This window comes from Otolemur garnettii, unplaced genomic scaffold (assembly GCF_000181295.1).
Source record: "Otolemur garnettii isolate 467f Iridium unplaced genomic scaffold, OtoGar3 scaffold00100, whole genome shotgun sequence".
In the NCBI taxonomy this organism is placed as follows: Eukaryota; Metazoa; Chordata; class Mammalia; order Primates; family Galagidae; genus Otolemur; species Otolemur garnettii.
Genome location: NW_003852495.1, coordinates 6240574 through 6252706, shown reverse-complemented (window position 1 = coordinate 6252706; position 12133 = coordinate 6240574). Strand labels below are relative to the sequence as shown.

Sequence of the window (12133 nt, the reverse complement as noted above, 5' to 3'; positions counted from 1 at the left end):
GACTGAAAGTGCCCGCCACAATGCCCAGCTATTTTTTTTTTTTGCGGTTTGGCTGGGGCGGGGTTTGAACCTGCCACCCTCGGTATATGGGGCCGGTGCCCTACTCACTGAGCCACAGGCACTGCCCCACATGTTTATTTCTATTGGAAGCTTGCCTTGAGTGCCTAATGGTATATACAACTGCCATCTGGAGATTATATAGGAACTTCACCCTCTTTATGTCCAAAATGTCATACTGATAGCTTCTTCCTAAGGTCTGCTTCCATCCATTCTCCCTTCTATGTACTCTGTTTCAGCAATCCATAGCACTGTCCACCCAGGTTCTAAGGCTCATAAGACAAGAGCTTCTTAGTAAGTTTGACCCTTTCATCTGTCATACTCCATTACATTGGAAACTAAGTTTTCTTCATTATGCACAATAATATATATGTTTGTTGAATCAATAAATGAGCAATCAGCCCTCTGTATCTATGGGTTTTGCATCCATGAATTCAACACCTGTGGACCAAAATTATTGTTAGGCCTACAGTGGTTGCATCTATATTGACCATGTACAGATTTTTTTTTTCTTGTTATTGTTCCCTAAATAATATGCTATATCAACTATTTACATGACATTTACATTGTATTAAGTATTAGAAGTGGAAAGAGGTGATTTACAGGATACCAAAGGAAGTGCATAGGTTATATGCATGTACTATGCTATTATATACATGGGACTTGAGTACCTTCGGATTTTGGTATCTGGGGGGGTTGTGGAACTGATCCCTTGTGGATACCAAAGGAAGACTATAATTGTGACATATTAATTTCTTCTAGAGCAACCTAACCTAGTAATAGTTCTCTAAAAGTTTTAAGAGTTTTGACTTATAAAATAACTATCAGAATAATTTCCTATATATTTGTCCATATCACTCAAGATTGGTTACTTTACATTCATGAGAAAAGTGTCATGGGGAAAATGGTATTAAAAAATGTGACTTCAGGGCAGTGCCTGTAGCTCAGTGGGAAGGGTACCAGCCACATACACTGAGGCTGGTGGGTTCAAACCTGGCCCAGGCCAACTAAACAACAATGACAATTGCAACAACAAAAAAAATTGCTGGGCATTGTGGTAGGTGCCTGTAGTCCCAGCTGCTAGGAAGGCTGAGGTAAGGGAGTCACTTGAGCCCAAGAGTTTGAGGTTGCTGTGAGCTGTGACACCACAGCACTATACTAAGGGCAACATGGTAAGGCTCTGTCTCAAAAAATAAAATTAAAAAAATAAATGTGACTTCAGTCATGAGCAAGCTCACAAGTGACACCTGCTCAAAGGAACCAGATTCTGGAGAACTTTGGCAACTTAGTGTCACAGTTTCTCTATATAACCTAAATTCTGAAAGTAAAGTACCTTCTGTTTCTCATTTCTGAAATATGTGGAGCTTATAAATGGCATTATGGGTTTAGCCTGAAACGCTAAGTATGGATATTCTTTTTTCTCTTTGCTCAGGTGTATGCATAAGCCAAAGGGTCATCACAACTTCTTTTTCACAGGCCAGCTTCCTTGTGCATCCCCAGGAGCTGCACTGTTGTTGCCCTTCAACACTTCATGGAGTCCTAAGGGCTTAGCCTGAATTCTGGGATGCTGCTTTGCCCCCCAACTATAATGTCCAAGTCCTGGATCACTTGTCCATTTGCAAGCTTAAAATCACCAGTTCAAACAAGAAGAGCAATGGATGTTTGAGGGAGAAATGTAAAAGAAAGTTCTCTCAAGGTGAGTAAGCAAGAACCTGGCAGGTATGAATGGGATAAAAACTAATTTTATTGTGAGTTTGTGACCTCTCCGTTTTTTTTTTTTTTTTTTTTTTTTTGCAGTTTTTGGCTGGGGCTGGGTTTGAACCTGCCACCTCTGGCATATGAAGCCAGTGCCCTACTCCTCTGAGCCACAGGCACCGCCCTCTCCAGTTTTTTGAGATTTTCTTCTAGACTTTGTCTTTTGGAGTGATAATGCTGGGAATTCTTTAGAAACCTAAATGACATTTCTAGCTATTCTTCCCAAATCTGTGTTTTCCTTTTCTCAGATTCTAGAGGACTGGTTGTTCCTCTCACCTCTATTCTGGATGCCAGTCTCTCTACTTCATTCGCAGACTCAGTTTTATGATATTTACAGCCTTACTTTCATGTGCGTTCTCCCCTTTGACATTCTACATTTTTTTACTTCTTCCTGTATGCCTAGATTCATTTCCTTAAGCATTCAGGCCTTCACAGATGTTACCTTTCAAAAAACTGTCATGTAAATTATTTTCTTTAAAATATAGTCTTCCTATGTGCAATTATTATGTATCAATCAAAAAATATAGCATATAGATTGATTCTTTTCTTTAAAATTCAACTTTCTATCATTTCTCCCTCCTTCCATTGTTATATACCTCAGAGTTGAATTTTACCCTCTTGGTCTTAGATCCTATTACCTTCAAGATGATAGTTTGATATTTCTTTACCTCCTCCTGCTTTTTAACAATATTCTAGGCTTGGAAATTTGTACTTTGTGCTAGTTCACTTCCCCTGTTTTTTTTTTTTTTTGAAACAGAGTCTCACTTTATTACCCTCCATAGACTGCTGTGGCATCACAGCTCACAGCAACTTCCACCTCTTGCACTTAGGTGATTCTCTCGCCTCAGCCTCCCAAGTAGCTGGAACTACAGGCACCTGCCACAACGCCCAGCTATTTTTGTTGTTGTTGTTGTTGTTGTTGCAGTTTGGCCGGGGCTGGGTTTGAACCCACCACCCTCAGTATATGAGGTTGGCGCCCTACCCACTGAGCCACAGGCGCTGCCCCCCCTGTTACTTTGAGAAGAAATAGTACTATTATTCTTAAATTTAATGTATGTACTTGATAGAAAATTAAAACAATAGGGTATGTCTCCTCATTCCTGGCCCTCAGTTCTTTATTTCTGGTCCCAGAAGCAACCACTATTAAGTGTATTCTGTGTGCTTCTGAATGTTTTTATGAGTATACAAAAAGGCTTTCAGATAGAGCATTAATGTGATTTGATTGAGACAAGATTATTGTGGCTACTGTTCTGAGAAATTGTAAAGCGGTAAAAGGTAAAAGTGAACATAGCAAGACCACTGAGGAGTCTAGGCAAGACATGATTGGCTTAGACCTTGGTGGTCTCAGTGAGTATTGTGAGAAATAGCCAGATTCTGGGCCTGGTTTTGAAGATAAAGCCAATAGGATATGAAGATGCAATGGGTGAGTGGTCTGGTAGAAATAGAAGTGTTGCTTAAGCAACTGGGAGAATGAAGTTACTACTTAAAGAGATGAGAATTGAGAGGAGCCGGTTCAGAAGCTAGAGCTAGGGTTTGGATTGGGCCAATTAATTAGATGCTTATTAGACATCAGGTGGAGATGTTGAGTAGCCAGTAGACTATGTGAATCAGTTATTGAAGAGAGTGGTCCAAGCTAGTGATGAACATTTGTTGGACATCTCAGATACCAAGTAGGTAAAGCGATGAGACAGGACTAAGAAGTACACAAATCATGGTAAAGCTAAGTGATACAACAAACCTCCAAATGTACTGGTTTAATGTACTAGGTATATTTTGAGGTTTGTTAAACCTCTTGGTCACATAACAGTCATGTGGTGAGTCCAGATTTGCATGGTTACTTTGTTGTTTTTTTTTTGAGACAGAAGCCTTAAGCTGTCCCCCTGGGTACAGTGCCATCACATCTCAGCTCACAGCAACCTCCCACTCCTGGGCTCAAGAGAGTCTCCTGCCTCAGCCTCCCAAATAGCTGGGACCACAGGCGCCTGCCATAACACCCGGCTATTTTTTGGTTGCAGCCATCATTGTTGTTTGGTGGGCCCGGGCTGGATTCGAACCCGCCACCTTAGGTGTACGTGGCTGGCACCTTAGCCACTTGAGCCACAGGCGCCAAGCCTGCATGGTTACTTTGGTCTTTGTCCTTCACAGATCCAAATTCCTCCCAGCTCATCTCTATTATCTGGTTGTGGTTGGTGCTGGATCTACAAAACTTCCTGGTTCCAGCTAGATGGAAGAGGGAGAAATTGATACTCTAGGACAAGCAGTTAACAAACTTTAATATAAAGGGCCAGCTAGTAAATATTGAGTTGTCATAGGCCATAGGATCTCTGTTACACCTACTTAACTCAGGCATTGCAGTGTGAAAGTGTCACAGACCAGAAAATGAATGGACAAGAAAATGAATGAATGTGGCAATGGTCCTAAACTCACAAAACAGGTGGCCCACCTGTAATTCCAGCCCTCTGGGAGGCGGAGCCAAGTGGATTGCTTGAGCTCAGGAGTTTGAGACCAGCCTGAGCAAGACAAAGACCCCATCTCTAAAAATAGCCAAGTGTTGTGGTGTGCACCTATAGTCCCAGGAAATTGCAAGCTGAGGCAAGAGAATCACTTGAGCAAGAGTTTGAAGTTGCAATGAGCTATGATGCAATGGCACTTTTGCCCTAGGGCAACTAAGACTGTGTCTCAAAAAAAAAAAAAAATTCACTTGCCATTAGAGTATTTTGATTTGTATTTTGAAAATGTTTTTTAAACCATGAGGTAAATGCAGTTGGAACACCCTTTTACCTGGTATTCAGATATACCTAGTAGTCAGATGACTTTGTCCAATTCAGATGACTTTGCCCAATATTGTCATTTACAATATGAAAAATTCAATTCTGATAAGTACATAAAGGTGGTTGATGTAATACCTATAAAAATATGAGGGGATTTAATTAGAAGGGAGATATAATTTTTTGTTTTCTTTTGGCTTGTTCAGGTAACAGTAGCTTAAATCTCCTGTTCTGTATGATACTTTCTAAAGTTTAATGAATTCAAAAAGTAATTGGGAAATTTAAAATAATGATACTATTATCTATTAAAAATTTATTAAATTTCACCTATTAAGATGTCTATGCCTTTAGCTTAAGGGTAGTGAAATGCCTTCACAACTGTCTTTGTTTTTTTTTCTATGTTTATTTTATTTATTTATTTATTTATTTATTTTGCAGTTTTTGGCCAGGGCTGGGTTTGAACCCACCACCTCTGGCATATAGGGCTGGCGCCCTACTCCTTTGAGCCACAGGTGCCACCCCTATTTCTTTTATTTTTTTAAGACAGAGTCTCACTATATCACCCTCAGTAGAGTGCTATGGCATCACAGCTCACAGCAACCTCAAACTCTTGGGCTTAAGCAATTCTCTTGCCTCAGTCTCTCAAGTAGCTGGATCTACAGGTGCCTGCCACAGTGCCCAATTTGTTGTTGTTGTTGTTGTAGTTGTCATTGTTGTTTAGTAAGCCTGAGCTGGGTTCAAACCCCCCAGCCCTGGTGTATGTGGCTGGCACCCTAACCACTGAGCATAAGTCTCTGTTTATTTTTGTTTTCTAGTTTCAGTTTTCTATCTTTTCTAGATTCAGTTTCCATAGGTTACACTTGTGAAGTTTTCATATTTATTTGCATGGGTTGAGCAAAATATTCCCTACAATCATCTGTAGTTAATTTCAAATAATCTTTGTCTGGATAACAAAGATTATTTCAAATAATCTTTGTCTGGATAATAATCTTTGTCTAATAACTTCCCATTTCCATTGGGAATGTTGGGGGCATCAGCTGCTCATTTTATAATCAATTTATAAGCCCTACTTTCTTCTCTTGCCTGGTCTCTGCAGTTATAGACCCTCTCTGAAAACATCTGTGTTGGCTGGGCTTAGTAGCTCATGGCTGTAATCCCAGCACTCTGTGAGATGGAAGCAAGTGTCTCCCTTGAGCTCAGGATTTCAAGACCAGCCTGAGCAAGTATGAGACCCTGTCTCTAAAAAACAAAACAAACAAAACCAGCCTAAACAAGATTGAGACCCTGTCTCTACTAAAAATAGAAAAATTAACCAGACATTGCAGTGGGTACGTTTAGTTCCAGCTACTTTGGAGGCTGAGGCAGGAGGATCGCTTGAACCCTGGAGTTTGAGGTTGTTGTGAGCTGAGCTGTTGCCATGGCACTCTAGCCTGGGCAATAGAATGATACTCTGTCTCAAAAAAAAAAATCTATGTCACACATTACCTTGTTTCTAGCTGTCATCCTTATCTGCTTGCTTTTTATTTAAGCCATTCTGTTCTAATTCATTTACAGTCCTCTGTTTTCCTTACATATTTCCCAATACTTTTCATCCACTGGTATCTCTTTCAGAGTTTTTTTGTTTGTTTGTTTGTTTTGTTTTGAGGCACTCTCACTCTATGCACTGGTATCTCTTTCAGGGTTGTTTTTGTTTTGAGGCAGTCTCACTCTGCACCATGAGTAACGAGCCATGGCCTCGTCATAGCTCACAGCAAGCTCACACTCCAAGGCTCAGGTGATCCCCTTGCCTCAGTCTCCGCAGTAACTAGGACTACAAAGCACCTGCCAGAATGTGCAGTTAGTTTTCTCTCTTTTTTTTTTTTTTTCAGTACAGATGGGGTCTTGTGCTTGCTCAGGCTGGTCTCAAACTCTTGAGCACAAATAATCCACCTGCTTCAGCCTCCCAGAGTCCTAGGATTACAGGAACCTTTTAGTTTTATGAGTGTGTGCCTCTCTTTATCCTTTTACTGTCATTTTAATGGAGGTTGAAGAAGACATAGAAATAAATAAATACTTTGTTTAAATGTTTATGTTCATTTTATTTTTGTCCCATTCTAGGCCCTTTAAGTTTTATGTGTTTGTCCTTTTATGCTGTTTGTTGCCTATTCCTGATTTTTTCTCTTACTTTACTGATTGATGAAGTGTGCAAGGTTACGTTTATAAGCAGTGAAAAGGTAGCTCACAGCTATAATTCCAGCATTTTGTGAAGTCAAAGTGGGAGGATCCCTTGAGGTGAGGAGTTTTAAACCAGCCTGGTCAATGCAGTAAGATCTTGTCTTTACCAAAAAAAAATTTTAATTAGGCAGGATTAGTGGCTTGCTTCTGTAGTCACAGCTACTTGGGAGGCTGACATGGGGATTAAGGATGTTTGCTTATGCCTGGGATGTAAGGTTGCGGCGAACTATGATTGTGCCACTGCCTTCTGGGCTAGGTGACAGGGCAAGACCTTGTCCTAAGGGAAAAAAACCCAAAAAAACAGTTAAAGTTACATGTACCAATGAATGTTAATTGCATTTGAGCTTTGAGGTTTTTAGTCGCCCCCCACCTCTTTTTTTTTTTTTTTTTTTTTTTTTGGTGAGGTGGGGTCTCACTCTGTCACCTAGGCTAGAGTGCAGTAGTGCATAGCTCAGTGTAGCCATGAATTCCCAGGCTCAAGGGATTTTCTCAACTCAGCTTCCTGAGTAGCTGGGACTGCAGGTGTGCACTACCACAATCACCTAATTTTGTTGTTGTTTTAGAGATAGAGTCTCACCTTGTTGCTCAGGCTATAAAATCTTTCTTTTATACTGAGAGATTGGACTTGAATAAAGAGTCTATTTTACAATAGCACACTTCTGAAATGTAATTAATAATGGGAAAATTTGCAGGTGTTTGTGCCATTATATTAATGATAATTTATTGGATACTTTACTGCATGTCAGATGCTAAATATTTTACACTTATTAACTATTTTTCAGTGATGATATTTTTGTACTTCTTTTAGAAACCTGGGAAGTTTATAAACAGATAAGGACACAACATGAAAGATTTGTGGCTTTAAATCTCATCTTTCTCTGTGAAAAAATACTTTTCTCTGAGGAAAAGTTTAGAAAACCTAGGAAACAGGAAACAGTATTTCTTCTGAACACCGTCACTGGTTCTTCAAGACTTCAATTCTTTTTGTATGGGACTCAATTTAAAAGAGTTTGCAATGTAATTTATATATATGCATAATTTATTAAATAAGAGAAAAGCTGCATAAGAAAGAACCATTAAGAATATAAAGACTATGCTGTTTTTCATCTGTTTTTCTCATCTTGGGGTAATCCATGTGAGAAGTCTTCTATCATAAATTTAACTTCTTTAGATACCTGAGAATTAATATTGAAAAGAAACAATATTAATTTAGTGGATATGGAAAAGCTTTTGTCCTTATTACATCTCAATAGATACTTGGAGAAAACTTGTGTGCATTATAGGAATGCTGGAAATCCTTCAGCATGAATCAGACCTTCAGCATGATCAGATTCATACTGGAGAGAAACCTAATGAATGTAGAAAAATCTTTAGCCTGAAACAAAACTTCACAGAGTGTAAGAAAATGCATACTAGAGAGAAATCACATGAATGTACTGAATGTGGTAAAGTCTTTGCTCGAGTCTCATCCCTTACTCTCCATTTGCGAAGTCACACAGGGAAGAAATCATACATATGTAATCAAAAATATGGAAAAGCCTTCAGCCAGAAGGGAAAAGTCCTTCCTCATCAGAAACATCATACTGGAGAGAAAGCCTACGAATGTGGGAAAGCTATTCAGATGCCAACCCTCGTTACACACCAGAATAATCATACAGGAAACAAACCCTATGCATGTAAGGAATGTGGGAAAGCCTTTAATGGCAAATCATATCTCACTGAACATGAGAAAATTCATACTGGAGAGAAACCATATGAATGTAATCAATGTGGAAGAGCCTTCAGCCAGAAGCAGTACCTTGTTAAACATCAGAACATCCATAGTGGAAAGAAACCTTTCAAATGTAATGAATGTGGGAAAGCCTTTAGCCAGAAGGAAAACCTCATTATCCATCAAAGAATCCATACTGGAGAGAAACCTTATGAATGTAAAGGGTGTGGGAAAGCTTTTATTCAGAAGTCAAGCCTCATTAGACACGAGAGAAGTCATACTGGAGAGAAACCGTACACATGTAAGGAATGTGGGAAAGCCTTCAGTGGCAAATCAAATCTCACTGAGCATGAGAAAATTCATATTGGAGAGAAACCCTATAAATGTAATGAATGTGGAACAATCTTCAGGCAGAAGCAATACCTCATTAAACATCACAACATTCACACAGGAGAGAAACCGTATGAATGTAATAAATGTGGGAAAGCCTTCTCTTGGATCACATCACTTATTGTACATGTGAGAATTCATACAGGAGATAAGCCTTATGAATGTAAGGTGTGTGGGAAAGCCTTCTGTCAAAGCTCATCTCTTACTGTGCATATGAGAAGCCATACAGGTGAGAAACCCTATGGTTGTAATGAATGTGGGAAAGCCTTTTCTCAGTTCTCAACTCTTGCTCTACATATGAGAATCCATACTGGTGAAAAACCTTATCAGTGTAGTGAATGTGGGAAAGCTTTTAGCCAAAAGTCACATCACATTAGACACCAGAGAATTCATACTCATTAAAGCTCTATGAATGCCTTGGATTTAGGAAACCCTTTAGCACAATTTACACTTAATAATGTTTCAGAAAATTCATTTTACATTAAGTGACATCAATGTAGGAGATCTTTTAGCAGCAATTCAAAATTTAAAATACTGTACATTTAATAAGAATTATAGTATAGTGAAATCCTGTCAACTCCATAAAACTCCTACCACAAACATTACTAATGCTGTAGTTTAGGATTATTTTCATTGAAGTTTGAATCCAGTCATGGATACTAAGTAACTTGTTCATAGAGTCCTACCAGATGTATTAAGAAAAGAGGTATAAGAGGGGCAAGGATTTGAAATTAAGAGGCAAAATTATTGACTTTTTATATGTTTTGATACATACATGATTTTTAAATCTATGATCATCAAAATTGTTGTTGAAGTAGTCATAGGAAATTGAGATTATGGCAGAATAGTGAACTCAGAAATATATCCATGAATTTTGGGGGAATTGGTAATTGATAGAGGTAGTACCCCAAACTGGTGGGCAAATCATGAATAATTTTTAAAAATGGTCTCAGGGTAATTGAGTCCTTATATGGAAAAGTAGTAGATTTCTACCATCATCATAAATTCAAAAATTTCTTATTTTTTTTATTAGTTCCAAATGTACTAAAGACTAAAATGCAAAAAGTAAAAACTTTGTAAGAGTTTTATAAGAGAATGTTTTAAAATCTTGGGTAGGAAAGAATTTCTGAAACATTCCAGAATACCCAGAAATTCCGCTCTTTAGTACAGTAGTACCCCTTTTTCTGTAGGCGATGTGTTCTAAGATCACGGGTGGGTACTTGAAACCTCCATAGTACTGAACCTTACATGTACTTTGTTTTTCTCTTATATATACATACCTATGATAAAGTTCAGTTTGCAAATTAGACACAGTAAAAGGGCAGTCATAACCATATACTGTAATAAATGTTATGTGAATCTGGTCTTAAAATACTTTATTCTACTTTACTTACCTATTTTTGGATTATGGTTGACCATGAGTTAACTGAAACCGTGAAAAGTGAAGCCACAGATAAGGGTAACTATTATAGATATACATATACCCAAGAAACTGACACATGCACACAGGGAGTTATATACTAGTCTGTAGTTGTGTGATTCATTGCAGTATGAGTTATAGTAAACAAAAATTGAGATACAAATGCCTGTCACTTGTGAAATAAATGAATAAAATGTGATATAGTAATAATAGATACTCTAGCAGTTAAATACAACAAATTAAGTCTAGATGTATTAAAAGACAAAGATCAAAGAAACCATGTACCATGAAGAAAAATGAAGTGATAAATATATTATAATGATATGTATGTGAATTTGTATAAAATCAGTACTAACAACCCTAACACCAAATATTGTTTCTGGAAAAATTTTTATACAAAACTATAAAGAATGAGTTGGAAGGATACTTACTCAGTTCCTAAAAGTGGTGCTGCTAGGAAGAAGGGAGATGGAAGGGAAATGTAATCAAACATAGGAGTTAAAACATACTTCAGTTTTATATCTGAATATCAATTTCTCATTAAAAAGAAGTACAGATTCCAGCAAATGTAAAAAGTATTAATTTTGGATTGTGGTAATGTATGTGTTCATTCTGTTTGTGCTGTTGCTTTTCTTAAACTTCTGAAAATTAGGAAAGTACCTATAAGAGTACCTTCCTATGTATAGGAAGCTATACACGAAATACATATTGTAATGGACTTAACATTCCCAGCCAGATGCTAATATTTTATACAAACTACTACTACAATCAGATCTTTAGTTTAAAATATGAAGTAATTTGGGCCAGGTGTGGTGGCTCACACCTGTATTCCTAGCACTCTGGGAGGCTGAGGCGGGTGGATAGCTTAAGCTCATGAGTTAGAGACTAGCCTGAGTGAAGGCAAGACCCTGTCTCTACTAAAAATAGAAAAAAAACAGGCAAGAAGATTGCTTGAGCCAGAGTTTGGATGTTGCTGTGAGCTATGACACCACGACACTCTACCCAGGGTGACAGCTTGAGACTCTGTCTCAAATAAATAAATAAATAAATAAAATATGAAGTAATTTGTAATTGGTTGGCAATTGATTGCTTTACACAATAACTTGTATAGAGAAAGCTGTCAGTGCTCTTTTTTTTTTTGAGACAGCCTCAATTAGTGAAATATATTCTTGTGTATCACATTACTGCTCTATACATAGTCTCTAGTCAGACATTATAGCCTGGCTTGCAACAGGTTGGTTGTGTCACATACACTTAAGTATCATATTAAGTCACAGACTTGGAGAAAATTAGGTTTTATCAAAACCTTTATCAGAAATTTTAACACCCTCTATAACCAATATTGGCATTAGAAATTGGACTCTTAGAGACAAGAGTCTCAATGCAACCTCAAACTCTTGGCTCAGATGATCGTCCTGCTCTAGGCTCCCAAGTAGCTGGGACTACTACAGGCCATGTGCAAACAAACCTGGCTAATTCAAATTTTTTTCTAGAAATAGGGTCTTACTATGTTGCTCAGGGTGGTCTCAAAACTCCTGGCCTCAAGCATTCCTCCTATCTCATCCTCCCAAACTGCTGGGATTAGAGGCATGCCCAGAAATTAGACGTTTAAAAAATGTCTATGTCACCTGTAAATTTTTTTAATAAGACATTGACATCAACTTCTGGATTTCAGCTTCAATTTTAACTTGCAGACTAATTTCTTTTTCTCTATTCTCTCAGACACACCCAATGTCCACTTCCCTTGTTTACTTGGGGAATATCATGCTGAAAAGGGAGATCTCAGACTTAGTATTTTGTTATCAATTTTTTTTTTTT

General features: G+C 38.0%; 1 protein-coding gene across 2 annotated transcripts in view; it reads left to right on the top strand.

Moving 5' to 3' along the window:
* LOC105887645 (zinc finger protein 260) overlaps nucleotides 1–9876 on the top strand; it is an 11701-nt gene extending 1825 nt beyond the window's left edge. For both annotated transcript variants that reach the window (XM_023516914.1, XM_012809184.2), the window contains exons 2-3: nucleotides 1534–1753; nucleotides 7603–9876. In XM_023516914.1, the coding sequence (XP_023372682.1) occupies nucleotides 8080–9297 (1218 nt within the window). In that variant the 5' untranslated portion in view covers nucleotides 1534–1753; nucleotides 7603–8079 and the 3' untranslated portion in view covers nucleotides 9298–9876. The remainder of the gene's footprint in view (nucleotides 1–1533; nucleotides 1754–7602) is intronic.
* The last annotated feature ends 2257 nt before the right edge of the window (nucleotides 9877–12133 follow it).